Source organism: Macrotis lagotis, chromosome 3 (assembly GCF_037893015.1).
Source record: "Macrotis lagotis isolate mMagLag1 chromosome 3, bilby.v1.9.chrom.fasta, whole genome shotgun sequence".
Lineage (NCBI taxonomy): Eukaryota > Metazoa > Chordata > Mammalia > Peramelemorphia > Peramelidae > Macrotis > Macrotis lagotis.
In genome coordinates, this window is record NC_133660.1 from 221,784,192 (window position 1) to 221,799,950 (window position 15,759).

At 38.9% G+C, this 15,759-nt stretch overlaps 1 protein-coding gene across 2 annotated transcripts in view; it reads right to left on the reverse strand.

The window, feature by feature from the left end:
- CFAP99 (cilia and flagella associated protein 99) overlaps window positions 1–15,759 on the reverse strand; it is a 200,124-nt gene that overhangs the window by 73,020 nt on the left and 111,345 nt on the right. For both annotated transcript variants that reach the window (XM_074229913.1, XM_074229914.1), the window contains 2 exons: window positions 2,620–2,697; window positions 453–518 (listed from right to left, as the gene is read on the reverse strand). In XM_074229913.1, the coding sequence (XP_074086014.1) occupies window positions 453–518; window positions 2,620–2,697 (144 nt within the window). The remainder of the gene's footprint in view (window positions 1–452; window positions 519–2,619; window positions 2,698–15,759) is intronic.

Sequence of the window (15,759 nt, forward strand, 5' to 3'; positions counted from 1 at the left end):
AATTATCTTAGAAAAACACAAAAAGACTTGCAAAAAAAGAGTGAAATGACCAGAACCAAGAGAACATTGTATACAGTAAAAGTAATATTGTTGAATATGAAGAAAGATGCTATATCCAGAGAAAGAACCAATAAATAGATGTATGTATAGAATGTTTATATATATTTATATATATATGTACATATAGATATTTCTATATCTATCTCTCTATGCATATCTGTATCTAATGGTAACCATTTCTAAGATGATGGGGGCAGAAAAAGAAATTTCACACTATAACTGTTGTATATTTAAAAAGAACAGTAAGTTGCAAATGGTAGCTTTGAAGTTTCATGTACAATCATCTTTTTATTGTAATGTTATGGAAATGCTTGCTTTATTCCAGAATAAAATACATTTTTAAAAAATCATCATTTGTATTCAGTTTTAAGTCTTGAAAGTTATCTACATACCTTATAGAAAACCAGTGGAAGTTTTGACCTGGTTTTGTTAGATGCCTTGAATTTAGGTAGTTGTTCCTGTAAGAGTTTCAAAGGAAATGTTAGAGTGGAGGTTTCTAAATGGGTCCTGAAACAGAATTTTAGATCTGGAAATTTTAAGTAGCTTCCACCAAAAGTAATACTGCCCATCACTTCATGGTCTCATTCCCCCAGTTCAAGTGGAGCTGCTCTTGGTGATACTCATATGAGGGGTTTCTTAAGAAATCTTATCCAAGCCTATCACCTCTGTGAGTTCAATTGAGGCAGGAGAGGGCACTGATATGTTTTGAGAGAATAGTCATGGGAGAACATCAGCAATAGATAGAGCTGGGTTTGAGGAAGATGAGCTGAGTTGGTCCAGCTCCAGCATGGTTTGTCTCTGTTGAAGCAACCAGTCTTTTTGCTTCCTGGTTTCTGTGTAGAATCTTTGCTCTTGCATCTTGGTGGTCTAACAACAACCTGGTTTCAATCCATTTTGATTTGGGACTAACTATCCCCTCTAGACCCAGCCATGGACTGCCCTTTCACTACCCTTTCTGAATAATAGGCATGAATCAGTCCTGGCTTTGGAAGGATATAATAAACCCCTCCCAAGATGACCACTAATGGAGTTAAAAAACAAAAGAACAAACAAAAAAGAAAAGGAAGCACTAGCCCAAAGTGTCCAAAGTCATGCCTTGATTCTGTGAAGAGCATTTCCAATGGAAGGTACGGGATTTGGGGACATCACTTGTAAGCCCTCAGCTATCAGATAGGGATAACAAATTGGAAAGAAAAGCCTACATTCCTGAGCACATAACCATTGATGTGGGTTAGGAGAGCTGTGTGGATGGAATCAGGATTCTGCCCCAGCTGGAAGTTCATGAGAGGATCTCACTATCACAGTAATGAATACAGTAAGAGGCACCCATATTGAGGCAGGGGTCCTATAGAAAGCCTAAATGTTATTGTTCCCAGAAAGAGTGGAAGGAATTATTGAAGAAATAATTAAAGAACAAGAAATAGGAAGAGATACCCAGCTAGAAACAGGTCATTTGAGATCTCATCCTGAATTCTTGCACAGTCTATATGCATATGAGGCCTGGAAGCCAGTGTGAGTTTCTACTCAGATGAATTTATTTCTTCTATCTTTTGCCATAAGATGACAGAAGATGTCGCAGACACTGCAGGACCATCAATCCGCAGCAGGAAGATTCATGCTTGTGAATGGTGGACCTGCAAGGGATCTGCTCACTCTGCAGCAGTTTCAGGGGTCTTCTGTTTGCTTCTTAGTTCCCTTAGTTGCCTCAGATTCTGAAGGGGTCATTGGCAAGGACCGGGCATCAGTTCATCCTACACAGTTTGGATGCTCTACCTGAGCTGTACCCAGGACACTTGGTCTGTGGGGATGTGTTTCCTGTGTCCTGGGGAGGGAGTGTATCCTTAAGTCTATGTATGACTGTGAGGATGTCCATTAATAGGGACAACAGGAAGTGAAGAAAGGTAGACTTATGTTTACAATATGGTTGGAGATCCTCCATGTCTAATCAGGAAAGAGAAGTATCCTTGCAGATTCAGGGGTTGGCTGAGTCCTTAAGAGACACCAGACCTTCCTCAACAACTTCCCAGGGTCACATATGGCAGGACATATAAGCTTCCATAATGAAAAAATCTAAGCTTGGGCAAGCAGTTGTGGATTAGTAAAGTGGTAATTTTCCCATGCTCTCTGTCTTAACTTTGTAATCTTTGGCAGATTCCTTTAGTTTGGAACTCTGGGCAACCACATCTTGGCATCTTATGGGGCAGTATTCTACAGTTTTTCCGGTAATGGACCAGTCTGTCCTCTTTCTATTTCCTATCTTATTCCGCTTTAGACATGGAGAGAATTTCTCCTCCTTTCCACATTTATGATGTGGAAGGGATGGTCTTGCTTTCCTCAGGTTATGACCATATATATCAAAGAGGCTTAAATTTAACTTGGCCATGTGATTTCTCTAAGGATGATCATAGGGTAGAATTCATTATCACACAATGAGATTGTTTTGACTTTTTAAAAAAATCTCAAATCTAATTTGTAATGATATAATTTATTAAAAAAATGTGGTAGGATTTAGCAGGTATTTAATAAATGATGATTGATCAATCGATTGATTTTATTTACCAATTCTGGTTCTTCTTTTTTATCTTGCTTGGGGACTGCACAATGGAATGGATCCATGTTTGCTTCCAGAAGTAATGCCTAGAAGTAAAACCAAGAATGTACATAAACATGATATGCTAAAATGATGCCTATTTATCTGTGTAAAACTATAATATACTAACATGCTTAACCATTGGAAATAATGAGAAATATAAACAAATAATGGAACAAAATTAAAAGGGACTTCATTCTAGCTCTTGGAGGTCCTGTCCATCATTGGTCTTGCCATGGTAGACAACTGAAAGGTAGAATTATTAGTATCTCTTTGTAGCAGTGCTTACCATACTCAGGGCTTCATCAGAAATCATTTCTAATAAATGCATTATTCCTTTTAATGTGCTACATTATCTGAGTTATTATTATTATTTATTTTTTTAGGTTTTTTTTTTTTTTTTGCAAGGCAAGTGGGGTTTAGTGGCTTGCCCAAGGCCACACAGCTAGGTAATTACTAAGTGTCTGAGGCCGGATTTGAATCCAGGTACTCCTGACTCCAAGGCCGGTGCTTTATCCGCTACGCCACCTAGCCACCCTTGAGTTATTATTTTTGCAAGACTTTTCAGTAGGGGAGATAAGAATAAGGCTATATAAACAACATTGGACTTGCAGTTTTAAAACCTGATTTGGGAGCCTGAGTCTGCCACAATTCAGTTGCTCCTGTAATAGATCCAATGGAAAGTGGATGTGAGGATGCCTAAGGGAGGCACCAATTTTTTATACTCTGAAGGTATCTATAGGTAATGACTGAAAGCAAATAGAACTTTTAGGTAAAATTATCTTGTTGATTTTGGGTCTGACCATGACAGTCTTCAACTCAAAAGTCTTTAGCAATGCAAATTCACAGAACTGCAGATGTGTAGGGGATCTTAGTGGCCATTAAGTCCAACCCATACCTAAGAAAAAACCCTACAAAACCCTTTACTAAAAACTTGACAAATGATCATCTGGGATCTGCTTAAATACTTTCAATAAGGAAAAATCCATAACCCCCTGGGGAATTTTTAGTTTGCTCAAATTGTTATATGACATATTATTTTCTGTTCGGGGGGAGGGGCCAGTTCAAGGACAGAGAGAAAAATGTAAAATTCAAAACCTAGCAAAAAAAAGATAATTGTTGTAAACTATCATTGCATGTAGTTGGAAAAAATAACTACAACATTATTAAAATAAATTGTTATATGGAGAGATGAGTGGTGCAGTGGATAGGGTGCCTAGACCTAGAGTTAGGGAGATATCCTTCTGAGTTAAATCTGGCCTTAGATACTCACTCGCTATGAGACCCTAAGCAAATTACTTCATCCTGTTTGTCTCAGTTTCCTCAACTGCAAAATGAACTGGGGAAAAGAAATGGTAAACCACTCCATGATCTTTGCGAAGACTTATAAATGACGTCTCAGAGTTGGATACAACTGAACAACAGTAATTATTATGTAGTTTTCATCAATAGCTAGACTAAATTTGCTTCTTTACCCTTTCTACTCCAGCCCCTAATTCTTCCTTCTGAGGACAAGTCTAGTCCTTTTTTCTTTTCTAGAAACAGCTTTTTATGTCCCCCCCCTTAAATCTCTTATTTTCCAGGATAAAACCCTAATACTTCATCAGTCCTCATAAGGCATGAATTTGAAGTCATTCAATATCCTGTTTGCTCCCTCTAATTTCTCAATGTCTTTCCTGAAACATGGTGTCCAGAAGTGAACGTGATACTCCAGAGTAAGCAGAAAGGGAAGACTGCCTCCTGAGCTCGAGAATCTATACTTCTTTTAATGCAATATTAGCCTTTTGAGGGCTTCAATATGGAGCTTCCAATTCCTCTGAATCTCCAGATCTTTTAAACTTTTCCCCCCATGAATTCTGGTCCAGCCACTTCTCTCTCACCTTGTCATTGCGTGAGGATGATTATTTGAACCTACATGCAAAACCTGTTGAATTTCATCTTATTTGATTTATCCAGTATTGTACACTGTTGAGATCTTTTTGACTTATTCACTGTGTTAGCTTTCCCACCTAGTTGTTTCCTTTGCAAATTGACAGACATGCCCTCTATGACTTTGCTTACGGCCACTTGATCCCTGGGGTAATCCACTGGAGACTTCCTTCTAAGTTGTAGAGTCAATGAGTGAATGATGACAGAACCATGAATTCCATACCTTCACATAGGTGCTGGGTACTATGTTAAGCACTTTTTTTTTGGTAACAATTATCTCATTTGATCCTCATAACAAACCTGTGAGGTTGTTGTTTGTCCCTTTTCAAAGAGGACTAATGACATTATAGGTGATGCCTTGACTTGGGCTTGACATAGATGTGAAGCAGAGTTGTGCAAAGTCATTACTGGTTCTTCCTCTCTCTCCCTGAGTTATGGAGCATAGAACAAAAGTCAGGATGACTGGCAATGGCCTGGCATGCAGTAGATGACTCTGACATCTTTGGCATCTAACAGAGCTCTAAGTGCTCCACAGTGCTGGTTCATGGCTGTTGGGGGAAGTCTTTACATGTGTGGAGTGGACATCCCCCTAACTCATTGGGTTGGAGGCCTATGGGATACACTCAGCTTTAATTCATCTGCTGGATGGTTTATGAGAGTGTGGCTGCTGGGAATGCCTCAACTTCCTGGAGTCCTGGGGAGAGCTGAGTGAATAAAATGGACACTAAAGGTGGCTAGGTAACCCTGAGAAGACTCGGCATACCCTCACACCGAAGAAGCAAGTCCTCCTGAAACAGACCCCACCCTGTAAGGGAGGTGTTGTTATTATACCTATTTTACATGTTAGAAAATCCAAGGCAGGCAGTGGACAAATGATTTGTCCAAGAACCCAGAGCTAGTCAGTATCTGAGGTTGGATTTGAACACAAGTCTTCCCAACTTCAGATGGATTTGAGCACGGATCTTCCTAACTCCAGGCCCTGTGCTCTATCTACTGTCTTGCTAACTGCCAATGGCACTTTATGAATGGACTACTGTTTGGGTCTAACCATTCAATCAGATGTGAATCCATTTAATTTTGCTAATTAGATATTAGATAGAGATATACTATCCATAAGAAAATCATGAGAGAGTTTTTAAAATCAAATCCTATGCCAAAATCTGGGTAAGTGATATGTATAGTACTCCCATATTTTACCAATATTTACCAATTTTAACCAAAGAAAATGAGATGAATCCATAAGACATTTTCAGAATTTGAAGCAGCACCTCTTACCCAAGGGTCCTGTAGAAAGCATTTCACAGATTCCAATGCTATTTGAGTTTTAGTGAAGATTATTTTGTTGGCCCCGCTGCTACTCAACACCATGGCTGTCAATTCTCCTCCAATTGTGCTTAATTAAATAATGCATGTTTTTAAGCATCTATTAGATGGAATAGTGAATAGAGATGAGTTGCTAAGTTTTGGGTCAAAGCCCCACCTTTGACGCATATGGGGTGTGTGGCCTCCAAGCAAATTATTTAATCTCTCAGAGTTCTGGGAAACCAAGTATTCACATTAAAGAATGAGTGCTACTTTATTTTGGGAGAGAGAGTTTCATCACAGAATGTTCCCTATATCAATAGAATCACATATCTGGATAATGTTCTGGGAGATTTTGGCAATAAGTACCAAGGAGTTCTACTCTTCTAGAAGTATATATATTTTCCTGATAGAAAATGGCATGTTCACAAATAATTAAAGACAAAGAGGTTTTTTTTTTTGTTTTTTTTTGGTCAGGGCAGAGTATTAGTAACTGGCAGAATGAAGAGATGCCTTTTGTAAGTGGTGGCACTTACATTGAGCTTTTAAGAAAACTAGGGATTCCAGGAAAGTGGTATGAGGAAAGAAACTATTCCAGGTATTAGGGACAGACAGCCTGGGCAAAGACACAGCTATAGGTGGGAGATAAGAGTGTTGTGTATGGGGAAAAAAAATAAGTAAGCTGACTTCGTTAGAATATAGCATGTTTGAGGGAAAGATAGGTCGAGTCAGACTATGAAGGGTTTTAATGCCAAATAGAGGATTGCTTGTTTTCTGAGAGAAAATATGAGGCCACTGAAGCTTCTTAAACAAGCAAATGCTTAATTTTGTGGTTTTTAAGATGAATTTTACTCCAAGGAAGTATGGAAAAATGGTAGCTTTTAAAGAGCACTCTTCAAGGACTGCTAGAGATATTACTGTGCTATTGGCGTGGGAATATCACACACTTTAAGGATCATTCAAAGTCCACAATAAAACAGAATCAGTCATGCCAAGCAAGGTAAAGAATGGACAAGGTATTGCAGCAAAATCCTAAATAATCTTCAGAAAACATTCTTTTGAGAGGCCTGGTACCTGTCAGGACTGTATTGATTCTTCCATAGTGCAACGTAGATTTTTTTGATATTGGAGGAACAGTGACGAAATCAGTGAAGGAAAAACCGCAATAATTATTAACCATAGTTATAAGGAGAAAATAGTCATCATGGGAAAGACAATACTTAAAAAATGGAAAGTTGAAAATTATTAAAAATAATTTTTTCAAAGCTATACTAAAATCATTATCAAAAGTCCAAGTGAGCCAATTATATCTAGTATTTTGGCAATTCTACCCGAAAATGTTTTACTTCCAAATGGTATAGAATTCTTCCCTATTAAAGGAAAGATTATTTCAGATAAATAGATGGATAGACTGAGAAGTAGAATTTCTCAGGAATCATCAGGAATAATAAGAATTTCCAAATGGGGATAGATTACTCAACATGGTCTTAAACCATGCTACCTATCATGAAAAATTAAGAAATTTATCTAAGAAAAGGAAATAAATATTCTTTTATGATGGGAAAATAGCCAGTTTAAATCCCACTTAAAACCTATGCACTATATATAATTTAAGACTGGACTAGGGATAAAAGATTATTTGTTAGAATTATACTGATGTGATGTATGGTTTCATGATGAACTAAAGACTGTGGCAAATTTCTTGTGAAGTCAATGCCAAACATATACATCAAATAATTGTAAAAAAGATAGAATGTTGTATATACAATATAGTTTTTTAAAGCATAAAAATTAGAAAGGTTTACTCTAAATATTAATTTACACTCCACTAGAGGAGAATGAGAAGGGAACAGGTCACAAAAACCCTGGGAAGACCATGTACCTAGAAGGGCAGAGTGGCCTATAGTGTCAAAGGTTTGCAGAGAGGTTAGGATGAAGACTGTAAAAAGACCATCAAGATTTGGCAATTAAGAGATCAGTGTCAGTCTTAATGAGAGTAGTTCAGTTGAATGATGCGACCCTGTGTGAGTTGTTGCAATTCTTTAGACCTTAGTTTTTTCATGTACAAAACCTCCCTGCCCCACCCCCAAAACTCTTCCCTGATATAAATCCTATGATTCTGTGGAATTGTGAGAATTATGGTTTTTTGGACATCTCTCATCCCCAGCTCAAGGCTGAGTTGACCCACAGGTAATTAAACAAATATTCAAGCTTTAGATGGGAATAGAGGGAATAAAGAGGTTTAAAATGGGAGAAGGATCAGTAGAATCTGAAAAGCCAGGTTAGACTGGTCCAAAGAGCCTACAGAGTGCTGAGATTTAAGAAGCTATAATGAGAGGAGGAAAGACCAAAATAGATTTGAGGTTAAGGATCCTGAGCCTGATCACAAGATCACAATGCAGGGAATGCCTCAGAGCTGACCATTTGGTCTGTCTCTCTCCTCAAAGTTTCAGATCTTATATGACAGTTACTAGTAATCTTTATTCCTCTATCCCTACTCAAAAATACTGTGGGTCAGGGTGGGGTCTATTATGTCCAGGCTTCTCTCAAAAGAATTCATGAGACCATAGTCTTGTACAGAAATGTACAGGAATTGTTACCCAGTGCTAAATAATGACTGGTATTTTCCATTGGAAGGCCAACAGAGGGCCTATTCAGAACTCTAAACAATGGGTTTTGAATGCAGTTCCCGGCAATGCTAGGGTTTGACTCTTTCACTAGCTGGTTTTCTTTTTAAAATGAGGTTAAAATGTCACATACATGCATGACCCATCTCTTCTCAGGGACATTTAAATCTTTTCTTTCCTGATTTATGATAACTACATCCCTGGACCCTGAAACCTTCTCTTTTTATGACTATTTTTCAATTATTGGGAACAAATATTTTGATTTTTTAGAAACTAGGCTCACTAGCTTTTAAAAACCAGCTTCTTCAAGGTTTTTAAGCCTTGCTTCTGACACTCTTGCTCAGCCCTAAGTACCAGGCATTTCTACTTAAGAGTCAGTTTTAGAAAACGTTTAAAGTTTGGGAAACTTTAAAAAAAATTTCTCATATCCTTGAACTATGCACCTTTTCCTTATCTGGGTTCCATTTTTCTCATCTGTAAAATAAAGTACTGGGTTAGTTCAGAGGTTCTAAATATTTTTTGTGTATGTCTTGGATGCTTTTGGCAGTTTTGGGAATCTATGGACCCTTTCTTGGACTAAGTTTGTTGAGGACATTTATAATTAAAGGAAATGCTAAATTTCACACAGAGGTTAGTGAAAATAAAGATGTATTTTTTTTCCATCTGTTTCTTCTGCAATCTATTCTGAGACTATTGGAATGTCAATGGATCCCAGGCTAAGAATCCCTGGATTAGAGGATCACTAAGGTCTCTTCCAGTTCTATGGGTTTGTTGCTTTTTGTAAGGAAGTCTTGCCTATTATTCAATAAAAAACTTAAATTCAATTATTTGCTGAAACAAACTGGTGTATTTTGCTGAAAGTCCTATCAGATAGGATCTTTCTTCAGTAAGTGCTGTCTCCATCCTCAGTCACATGTTCCAATTGTAGTAAGCAGATTTGTCTGCAAAATATGGCAGGTGGCAGCTCTGGCCTCCCAGAGATTTATCCTTTCATATTCAAACTGCTTCTGCAGCCCGAAGCCCTTCTTCAGTCAAGTCTGATTTTCTCCCTTCATTGTCAGGCTACCTATTACAGTTCTTGGAACCTCCTTACATTTCATGATATGCATTTTAAAGCCCTTTTCCAAAGTTTCAGAGATAATTTTCCTTCACTGAAATTACTTTTCAAAGAACCCAAAATGTAGCATGATATACTTCCAGTCAACTCTCCCTGTGAAAACGGAAAGCAGGAAGAAGCCAGGGCCTCATGATTGCCACAAAATCCTCTAGACAAAAGTCTCTGGAGGTTTTGTCCTTTCAGGGCTGGTCTGACATCTTGCCAGATCTGTCATTCAACCTGGGTGGTTGCTGGTAAATCATCTAACCTTTCTGGGGTTCAGCATACTCATCTATAAGGAGTGGATAATAATTCTTGCTTGGTTCCTTCACAGAGTTATGAGTTTACAGGGAGTTTTCATCGTTAAGGTGGTTTGCAAATCAGAAAGCACTAAATTAATGTTGTTATTGTAATAAGAGGGACTGAAGTCCCTTCTGTTATTGTATTTATTGCTGCCATTATTATTATTAATATAACAGTCCCAGGAAACTAATTATCTTGCTGCAGGCCTCTTGCCTCCCAGGAGCCACCTTTTTGGGATTCTTTGGTTCGCCTTGGACATGCGGATGTTGGTGCTTTCTCACCATCCCACAAATCACTCAGATGGTTGCTGTAGCATCTCCTCTCTTCATTGTATCTTGGTGTTCACAGATTGGGCTCTGGCTCACTTCAGATCTGGGTGGCAGGTGACAGGCTTTTGCGATTAGATGAGCTCCAATGATTCAATGTCTATGTTAGTGCACAGACCTCATATGCTCCATTACTTCCCTCTGGAGTAAACTTGCCCAAGCTTAGTTGACTGAGGCAAAAGGGTCAGTTTGAGATGGCATGGGAGCTACTATGGGCACATCCCGACAGGGTGGGTAGGTGGGTGGGTGAAGAATGTAAACAGCTACAATAAAAGTGAACTTTGAGGAGAAAGCTGTAGTCAGAGGGAAAGGTACTCCTTGCTCTTCTTGTATTTGGCTTCCTGTACTCTTCCAATACAAAAATTTACTTGTGAACTTGAGTATCCACTCTTGACCATCAATCCATTTTCTATCTTCTCATCCATCCCTTGAATCTTGGCCCATACAAGATATCTTACCCTGGGGCCTGGCCCAGGCTTGCTCTTATCATCCGTGGATTCAACCTCATATCCTGTTTCTTTTCCCTTGGAGGCCACCTCATCAAATTGCCAAAATGATTGGCCAAGATGAGGGCGGCTTGAGGTCATACGTAGCAGAAATGAATTCATGAAGTTTTTTTCTGTCACCATAATCAGGGAGGCAAGGAAGTTGATCTGCAGGGGCAACAAGGCAGTGTTGGCTGCCAAGAATGAGTTCCCCAATCTTTTTTCTCAGTTAAACTTTCCTGCCAGCAGTATAGTTACCATTTAAGCAGCACTTTAAGTTAGCAAGGCCCTCAACTTAGCTCATTTGATCCCTGACAATGACTCTGGAAGGTACATGTTGTTACCTTTAGTTCCTAAGCCCTTGAGGGCAGAGACCTTTCTTTTTGTTTGAATCACCAGCCTAACCACAGAGCCTGGCCCAGAGTAGGATCTTAATAGAAGTTTATTGATTATCCCCATTTTACAGATGAAGAGACTGAGCTAACAAGGTTACCCAGGGACTTGCCCAGGGTCAGGCAGCCAACAAGTATCCGAAGCTGAATTAGAAGTCAACTATTTCTGATTCCAGGAGCAGCACTCAGGATACTGAGCCACCTTGATACACAGGCTTCAGGGGGATTTTAGGTTAGGCCCATTACACTATAATTGGAGCTATGGGTTTTGGAATGAGGGAAAGTAAGAACAAGTTAGATCTCTTTCTGGCAGAGTGGTGCACTTCTAGACATGGTTTTCTTGCATGACTTTTCCTTGTGTGTTTGTGTTTCCATGGGGGGGGTGGGGAAAGGTGAAGGGGATCCTGGGGGAGATAGAGTCTTGCATGTTGGACTGTGTTATAAGTTACTATAGGTCTTAGGCATTAAATACTGGTCAATGATGGCCTTGTTACAAGGTCAGTGACAATTGCATTCCTGACAATACCTTACAAAATCTTCTCTGTATCCCCAGGGGGCTTGGCTAGAAGTCACAGGACCCTTGCGATCAGCAATTGTAGGACCCTGCCACTTGGGTAAAGAAGGCTTATCTACACTGGACTGTTGCAAACCAATGGCAATTGAGATAAACCTCTTTTATCAAATGTACAAACGATGAAGCATTTTATTTATTTATTTATTTATTTATTTTTAGGTTTTTGCAAGGTAAATGGGGTTAAGTGGCTTGCCCAAGGCCACACAGCTAGGTAATTATTAAGTGTCTGAGCCCAGATTTGAACCCAGGTACCCCTGACTCCAGGGCTGGTGCTTTATCCACTGCCACCTAACTGCCCTGAAGCATTTTTTTAAAACAATGCTAATGGTTGATATAACAGAGATGTGGAAATGAAGCCTCAAACAAGGAGAGAGTTAATAGTTTGCTACAAAATGCTGTGCAGACAGTTCGAAAAATACAATTTGGGAACCAACCCAAGTAGAACACCCTCAAGGACAAGAGAGGCAGGCCAGATCTAGTGATGAATGTTTCTCTTGCCAGTTAATGCCAAAGCATTAGGATTTGTTGAGCATAGATGATCCAAGAAACATGGATAATAGATTTAGAGCTTAAAGAGTCCTTTGAATCACCTAAAGCAGTCCCTTCATTTTACACATGAGGAAACTGAGGGTCAGTGAGGATAAGCGACAGGCTCAAGTTTGCATTCTCAGGAAAAAAGGGGGACTCAGAATCCAGGTAATTTGATTTAATATCCAGGCTCCTGAATATGAGAATGGAAGATAAGGTAGAATTTACCAACGATTACGGCATCTGTATATAGTTACCTCAATCAACCAAATCAATAAAGGGGAACAAATCCACCAAACCATTTATTAATGTGATCTTACTTTGTGTCAGACACTAAGTGCTGAGCATAGAAACAAATATTGAACAAGCCCTGACCTAAAAAAACCCAGACATGTCTGTGTGGCAAATACATGTATATGTTTACATGTTTGTAGAGTTATGTGTGTATATATGTGTGTATACACATAGAGAACACATGCAGAGCAGATATTAGGTAGCCTAAAACCACCTACTTCAACTCCTTCATTTTAGAGTTGAGGAAAATAAGGCATAAAGAGGGGACCTTTCCCAAGGTCTCCCAGGACTAATTGGCACATTCACGATTCAAACCCAGGTTTTCTAATGGCAAATCCAGAAATTTTTCCATTTTGCATCACTATCACTACCTTCTCTAAGCAACCCTTCCATGTTTGGATAATTCTGATAGAACACTTTCCCTTTTATCAAAATGAAATTTGTCACCTTGCAATTTCCATCCACTATTCCTAAATTGTGTCTTCCAGGACAACACAGGTCAGATAGAATTATAATTTCATAGGACAGCCCTTCAGATGCCTGAAGGCAGCTACGATATCTCTTCCTGACCCTTCCCACCAAGGAAGTTTTTTCTTTCTCATATTAGACATCCCAATTTTTTCAAATGATCCTCCTAAGGTGTTGTTTTAAGTTCCTTTACCACCCTGATTATATCCTTCTTCCGTCATGTTCCAGCTTTCCAACAAAGATCTTTTTTAAAGTTCTTTGCCATTTTAATTCTGGGAAAATTTTCACAACTCTCTTCCTGTCTGCCATGTCAAACATCAAGACCCAACACAGGTAATAATACCTCCAGAAAGACTTCCCTGATGCCTTTCCTACTCAATTAAATGTTTCTTAAATATATTTCTTAGAGTCCTTTGCATTAATCTCACTTTTCCTTGATAGTTACTTGTGTATGCCTTTTTTCCTCCAATTTGACTGTAAGCTCCTTGTGGGTAAGACCTAAGATTTATTTGGGTATTCCCAGCCTTGAGCAAAGTAGTCACTTAACAGAGGTTATTGAATGGAATGTCTTCTTTTCTTCATCTTTTATTGGTGATTTTACTGTGATTGCAGGACATTCATCTGATTTTAATAAGCTTCTTTAAAATGTTTTAATCTAAGGTTTCATTGAAAGGGTTTGAGTTTTGGTATCATACACCAAAATATTTTCTATTTGATGGTATCTATTTGATGGCAAGAGAAAGAGGACTCATATATGCAAAAATATTTAGAATAGCTCTTTTTGTGGTAGTAAGAATTGGAAACTGAGGGGATGCCTATCAATTGAAGAATGACTGAACAAATTGTGGGATATGAATGTGATGGAGTAAGGTTGTGCTGTAAGAAATGAAGAAGGGGTTTGTTTCAGAGAAACTTGGCAGGACTTACATGAACTGATGCAAAGTAAAGTGAGCAGAACCAGAATAATGAACACAATAACAGCAATATTGTAACGATCAACTGAGAAAGATTTAGTTGCTCTAATCAATACTGTCATCCACAACAGTTCCAAAGGATCAATGATAAAAAGATGTGATCCACTTCCAGAGACAGAACTAATGGACTCTGAGCACAGACTTAACTTATTTTGTTATTTTCATTCATTTTTTGGCAATGTGGCTAATGTGGAAATATGCTTTGCATGACTCCTTGTATATAATGTGCATTGCATTTCTTGCCTAGTCAGTAAGTGGAGAATAGGTGGAGGGAGAGAATTTGGAACAAAAAAATGAGTTTTTGGGGCGGCTAGGTGGTGCAGTAGATAGAGCACTGACCCTAGAATCAGGAGTACCTGAGTTCAAATCTAGCCGCAAACACTTAATAATTACCTAGTTGTGGGGCAGCTAGGTGGCGCAGTAGATAAAGCCCTGGCCCTGGAGTCAGGAGTACCTGAGTTCAAATCCGACCTCAGACACTTAATAATTACCTAGTTGTGTGGCCTTGGGCAAGGGACTTAACCTTATTGCCTAACAAAAACAAAACAAAACAAAACAAAAAAACCCTAACAATAACAAAAAATGAGTTTTTAAAAAAAATTGTTCTGCTTTTCTCACATAATGACTTTGTGACCCTGGTAAGTCACTAAACCTCTTGGTGTTCCTAGCTCTGTCAAACTGATTTGCTTTAGAATAGGCCATTTCCTATCTAGGAAGTTCTTTACAAAAATAATGGAACTAGGAAAGAAAAATCTATCTGCTATCAGAACAATTCACTTTGAAAACCAATGCTATAAATGGAGGAGCTCCCAGGTCCTACTAGATTCCTTTTCTTTAGGCTCTGCCCATTCTAGTCTGCATGCAGAGTGGTTTTCAGGTCAGCTGACTTGTCTATGGAGATGGTCAACTGCCTCTGGAATTTAAATCCAGAATTAATGTCATCATTTTTGGTCTAGTATCTGATGCAAGACCTGCTGCCAGGAACACAGTGACCTTTATTTTATTTTTTGGATGAGCTTTCTACGTGTAGGCTCCTTGCTTTCCTGGTTTGGTTTGTTTTTGCCTCTGGCTTTCTTAGGCTAGGTCTGAAAGGCTTTGCTCTCCCTTCAAGCATAAGAAATCGTAGAGGACTAGAATATGATAGTTTGAGGAGGGGGGCCAAGGGGGTCTGGGATGACATCTTCTTGGCACTGAACTAGAACTGACTTATTGCTTGGAGCCTTAGATTGATTATCTAAAGCAATGCATTCTGTCTCCTCTATGATTCCCACTGGCAGAAAATCAGCCAGTTTCTACACGTAGCATAAGAACATTATACAAACAGGCTGCTATTTTTTTTTTTTTTTTTTTGCAGGGGGTGGGGAATGGTGTTGGATGAGACTGGGAAGACCTGAAGTGCTCCAGCTGGGAGCTGCAATTTGAAGTCAAAACCTTTTGACATTTTTCATTTGTGTGTTTTATTTGGGTTATTATCACAGATTTCCCCCATCCCCCACCCCATGTCTCTAGTCTCCTTTATATCATTAAGGTTTTACCAGTTGGAGGGAGGGCTCAGGGTAATATACAGGACTGAGTGTTTTTCCAGCTGGGGCTGGTGTACAGGAGATTAGAGTTTTGACCATCTTTCTTGATTAGGCTCCATGCCGCATTTGATATGCTTCTTTTTGTCAAACTGGTCCATCCTTTGTTCAGGATTATTATTAGCTGTGTTATGCTGGGCATGTCACTTAATTGCTCCCAGTCTCAATTTTCTCATCTGCAAAATGGGGATAAAAATAGAACCCACCTCCCAGAGTTGTTTTGAGGACCAA